The sequence below is a fragment of the Humulus lupulus genome, chromosome 3, assembly GCF_963169125.1.
Source record: "Humulus lupulus chromosome 3, drHumLupu1.1, whole genome shotgun sequence".
Lineage (NCBI taxonomy): Eukaryota > Viridiplantae > Streptophyta > Magnoliopsida > Rosales > Cannabaceae > Humulus > Humulus lupulus.
In genome coordinates this window covers 45,161,089-45,167,118 of record NC_084795.1, presented here as the reverse complement: position 1 = coordinate 45,167,118, position 6,030 = coordinate 45,161,089, and the positions used below count along the sequence as shown (strand labels likewise).

At 40.3% G+C, this 6,030-nt stretch overlaps 1 protein-coding gene across 1 annotated transcript; it reads right to left on the bottom strand.

Moving 5' to 3' along the window:
* Positions 1–2,040: 2,040 nt before the first annotated feature.
* On the bottom strand, positions 2,041–2,827 carry LOC133824052 (uncharacterized). Its single transcript, XM_062256914.1, has 3 exons — positions 2,822–2,827; positions 2,570–2,699; positions 2,041–2,402 (listed from the first exon to the last, which is right to left on the bottom strand). Exons 1-3 carry the CDS (start codon positions 2,825–2,827, stop codon positions 2,041–2,043), a joined length of 498 nt encoding a protein of 165 aa, XP_062112898.1.
* Between the last annotated feature and the right edge of the window lie 3,203 nt (positions 2,828–6,030).

Sequence of the window (6,030 nt, the reverse complement as noted above, 5' to 3'; positions counted from 1 at the left end):
CTAAGTTTATTTTTACGCCTATAAAGTCAGATTAAACTAATTATTTCCTTATAATTATTTATTTTCAATAATTATCATTTTAATTACACATAATTCCCAAAATAATTGGATACTCAATAGAATTATCCAAACCAGAAACTAACATGCTTCCTAACCATTTATACAGATTATGAAACATGATTAAACAACTTAGAAACTTATACAAATTATTGTAATTATTTATGCATAAATTACCCCTTTTTTTTACATGCATAAAATACAAAATAATTAACCAAAAATAACAAATCAACCTAATATAGTTCTAAATCAGTACCAAATAATAAGATACCATTTTAACTTCATAAGAACAATGCCCAAACAGTAAACAATAATTTTAGCAAGACCAAGTTATTTTCTATAATTTATCTACGTAGATAACCCATTTTAATTAAAATAATTCAAGATAAATAATAAAACAGTAAATAATTATCCCAAATTTCACATAATAGCTTCTAACCCTTAAATATGCTTACAATAATTATTCTGAGTCATTTATATTAGCCTAGGTATTTTCAATAATTATTTAAGAAATAACCAAATAAATTCATGAAAATTACAAAAAAAAACGTTTAAATCTTCAATCTAAATATACAGAACAGTTTGGTATCAATCACAGATCATATAAAAATTATCTAAGAATTTTCTTAACAGTTTAAGTATTTTTCATAATTATTTCCTAAGAAAATTTAAATAATTCATAATAAATCAAGGTTTTATAAAAAAAAATACCAAACTTCACCAAACACTCCAAATTATTATGTAGAATCTAAAACAAGAAAAAAAAAAACCTCTGGAAATGCCCAGATCGGGTTCGCCGGAGATATCGCCGGATTTGTCTTCTTCTCCGGCGACGGCGACTCTAGGGCTGAGTTTTGATGCATTCCAACCCTTCTCTTGCTTGGAAAATGATCCCCTTGTGTCCAGAACTTCAAAAAAATAGACCCCAGCCCAAAAAGATGTCCATAACCCCTTGTTCTGAAGTCTTCTTCTCCAAGTCCGGTGTATCGCCAAAAATGGAGCAAAAAAATGCACTTTGCGTTCTAAGCCTTTAAACTCCAATTCTTTACGTCCAAATTAATCCTTGGAGTACCCTAAGCTTGTACACACGCCTCCATACACCCGGAATTCATCTAAACACTCTAAAATCCGAAACTATGCAAAAACCCTAACTTTAATGGTGAAAAATGGTGGATTTCGAAAACAACACTTCTAAGTCATTTTTTCACATCAAAAACCTTCCTTAGATCATAAATAATGTATTTGGATTGTGACTTCTGACTTCTGAGGCATTCTTTGGTCTTGGCCATTTTTTCACTGCAGCAATCTTTGTAGGATCTACTTTCACTCCTCCATCGGTGACAATATGACCCAGAAAACCAACCTCAGATAACCAGAACTCACACTTCTTGTATTTGGCATATAGTTGATGTTGTCTCAATCGTTGCAAGGTCAGACGTAAATGCTCCTCATGTTCTTCTTCTATATTGGAGTAGACCAATATATCATCTATGAACACAATGACAAACTAATCGAAGTACTCCTTAAAAACCCTGTTCATGAGGTCCATAAAAGCTGCTGGGGCATTTGTGAGTCCAAACGACATCACCAGAAATTTGTAATGCCTGTACCTGGTTCTGAAGGCTATCTTCGGTATATCATCATTCTTGCTCCTCAACTGATGGTATCCCGACCGAAGATCGATTTTCAAAAACACCTTGGTCCCCTGAAGCTGGTCGAACAGATCATCGATTCTCGGTAAAGGATATCTGTTCTTTATTTTGACCTTATTCAACTCCCGATAATCAATACACATCCTCATAGACCCGTCTTTCTTCTTGACAAAAAGAACTGGTGCGCCCCAAGGAGAATAGCTCGGTCTTATGAATCCCAGCTTAAGTAATTCCTCCAATTGAGTTTTGCGCTCTTTCAATTCTGTTGGTGCCATTCTGTATGGTGCTCGAGATACAGGCGTTGTCCCAGGCATCAGATCGATTACAAATTCTATCTCCCTATGCAGAGGTAAACCTGCAGTTCTTCTTGAAAAACATCGAGGAACTCAACTACAACTCTTGTCTCTTCAGGTCTCCTTTCTGTCTCTTCAGTTTCATTGACCATATTCACGAGATACCCCAAATATCCATGTTGCAACATTTCTCTAGCTTTCATTGCTGATATGATAGGAGTTCTGGGTTTCTTGCTTATGCCTTCGAACTCAAACGGATCTCCGCCTTTTGGTGCAAAGACCACTTTCTTGCGTTTGCAGTCGATAGATGCTCCGTATTTGGAAAGAAAATCCATCCCCAGAATTACATCAAAATCAGATAAATCTAATACAATCAGGTCTACATACAATTCCCTCCCATCTATCCATAAAGGTACAACTTTAACCCAATTTTAGATATTACAATTTCCCTGGATGGTAGCATAGTACCAAAACCCACATTAAACAATTCTATATGTACATTTACATGATTTACAAGGCTACTAGAAATAAATGAATGAGATGCACCTGAATAAAATAAAACTTTACATGTGGTATTGACCATAGGAATCTGACTTGATACGACTGAAGGGCTAGCGTCAGCTTCTGCCTGAGTGATCGCAAAGACTCTAGCGGGAACATATTTATCATCCTTCTTTGGCTCTTCTTTGTTTCTAGCCTGATTCCACAATGGACAGTTGCGCTTGATATGCCATTCTTTTCCACATTTATAGCATGCCTTGGCACGACATTCCCCAAAGTGGCACTTAGTGCATTTAGGGCATTCTGGAATGTTTCTACCCCCATTTGAACGGTTTTCATTACTAGGCTTGGGTCGTTTGTCTTGTCCCGACTGTCAAGACTGTTCATGCCCTCTCTTTTTGTGATCATTCGAAGCGGTTTCCCCACCCTTCTTTGCATCTCTTCTGGCGGAAATCTCTGTCCAGATTCTTTCCTCGCTCCTTTCAGCAGTAAGAGCCATTTCTATTACTTGGGCGTATGTGAACGCGCCCCTCGAAACAATCTCCACGTCCCGAGCAATCATCGGTTTCAATCCTCTCACAAAACGATCTACCCGTACCCTATCAGTAGGTACCAAATCTGGTGCAAATTTCTCCAATCGATCAAATTTATGTGCATAATCTGTCACCGAGAGATTTCCTTGCACCAATCTCATGAACTCATCAGTCTTTGTTTCCAGGACCGCAGAGTTGTAATATTTTTCGTTGAAAACTTGCTTGAACCCAGCCCAATCCATGGTATTAACATTATGTGCTTGCTGCACCACCTCCCACCAAAGATGGGCATCCATTCTCAGCATATAAGATGCATACAACACTCGCTCATTGCCCTGGACCCTCATCATATTCAGTATGTTTTCAATGCGGCTAATCCATTCTTTTGCTACAACTGGATCCATGCTCCCATCAAACTCAGGCGGATGCTGCTTACGAAATCTTTCAAACAATGGCTCTAGTCCATCCACGGCAACAGGAGCTACCATTAAAGCCGGTTGTTGCCTGTTATTCTTGTAACGCCCCAACTCCAGGGACCGCTACAGTGCACATTGCAAACAGTGCTAAACTCGCTAATCGAGTCGTTTGGTCATAAACGTGTAACTAAGTGTGATTAGCGGTTTAGGGGTTAAAAACTTTGGTTAAGATATAACGTTTCACTAGAACGTTTACTGTATACATTGGGATCCCAAAAATATAATTTCAGAGTTTATTACAAGAAAGTGTTTACAACAGGCCGTTCTAAGCGGTAAAACAGGGTTCAGCCCTAGTTCCACTTTCAAACCTCGCCCAAGTATTGGTCGAGCAGCTGTATATGTACACGTCATCACCTAAGCTCTCCAACTCAAGGATGGTCCAGCTTCCTTTTGCCTTTACCTGCACCACAAAGCACCCGTGAGCCGAAGCCCAGCAAGAAAACTCATATGCTCATAAACAGTCATATCATGATACCAAATCATATCTGGCATGCCTAGCATTCATAGCTCTATTCAGCATGCAAATGAATTTCAACAGATGCTGGGGTATCCAGGATAAGAAGTCCTGGCCTTCTGATTGGAGGACTATCAAGTCAATCCTAATCAGATGAGTGTCGCAACACTTGAGGTTCCGATAAACCATGCTGAGTGACCGTCAAGCGAGTCACTAATTCAAGTGGAAGGGTGGCTGTTGGGTAAGTCTCTAACCTTCAACAGGTTCTGGTAAACCATGCTGAGTGACCAACAAGCAAGTCACTGGGGCCTCAGTGCCCAAGCCATGCATATGATGATCAAAATGATCATGCAGAGTCCATAGCTCTGATCAAATGAGTGAATATCACTTGAGGTTCTGGTAAACCATACTGAGTGATTGACAACCAGGTCACTAGGGGCCCGGTGCCCATTTCCTGCAATGGCTCTACTTGACTAGCCCTTGGCTAGATAAATGCTTGTTTATATTCATCGAACTTGAGGTCAGTCCTGCATTAATGCTCTTTGAGTCATTCAATGCAGAGGGTCGATTAGATCCAATCGACAAAGCTTGCACTACACACTAGGGTTGTCATGACTAGTGAGTTAGCACAATGTGACCAGTGCCTAGTACCACTGCCGAACCTGACTAATAAGTCACAGCTTCACAACTGATACAAACACCTTTGCCAATTCTGACTAATGAGTCAGCCCTGTGTGACCAGTGCCCAGTACCACTGCCAAACCTGACTAATGAGTCACAGCTTCACAGTTGATACTAGCACCTATGCCAAATCTGACCAATTAGTCAGTGCCATGCACAAGTAAGCAATGCTATCAATGTGTGTCATATGCCAATTATCCAAGAATAGGGCATTCAACATGCTTACTAAACAGTTGCTAGCATAATTATGATCATGCACAAACACAGAGACTCAAGCTCTGACCAATCTCATATTCATCATTCATGGCATGCCCTAATCACATGTTTCTCGTGCACCACATGCATCACACTTAATCATCCAGCATGCCTCAACAATAATCATATGCAAATGGGCAAGATCGCCAAGCATTCGTTATGCTATCAATGTTTACACTTAAACATCCAACATGCATCAATCATAATCATGCATGTCACACATGGGGTGCAGTTTTCTTACCTTTGGTCCAAGCACAGGTTACCAACAAATGAGCCACAAGCACGATCCCGATTCCAAGCCTCTAGTGTTAACATAGTCACAACCACAAATGGTGATCCAGTGAGTTCAAGTTCTAAAACTAACCCTTGAACTAAAACTTAGCCTCCAAGACATCAATCCTCACTAATCCGGGTAGTAGGAATGATCCCGAGGCCTAAAACCATGTTTCCGGGGTCAAAACGAGCAAACGGGGTGAAAACAGGGCAAGGGTTGCGGCCCTAGCACCTTGGGCCGCAGCCCCCAGGGTTATCTGAGGCTAGGGCCGCGACGCCCTCCATCAAGGGCCGCGGCGCCCAGCAAGGCCAATTTCTTGACACCTGCTTCTTCGAACTAGGGCCGCGGCGCTCAAGAACAGGGCCGCGACCCAACTTTGGGGCAGCCATTTTTCCTTCGTTTTAACCTTTTAAAACCTCCCTAAAACATGTCTAAACATTCCCAAATCATTAAATCAAAGTTCCCAAACTCCCCAATGGTCCAAAACCACCAAAACCCAAGGTTCAAACCAACCAAAAACTCAATAATTAACAAAGTCCGATTCTAAGCTTATAAACTTTAAAAACTTAAAACTTCAAACTTGAATTACCTCCGATTGAGTTGTTTCCAACTAAATCCTCCGTCTAATAAGCTTCTAATTCTCCTTAGGATTGCTATGCCTCGATCCTCGCTTGATTCCGAGTCCTAGAACTCAAGTTATCTTCAAAAATGCGATCGGGAACGAAAAGGGAACTTTAGGGAGAGAGAACGTACAGAACGTTTCTTTTCTTTCTTAAAAGGTTACTTCAAGCTTAAGTAGCTTCCAATAAAACCTAATACTCGGGGTCCCGAAAACACCCCCGGGGACATTATAG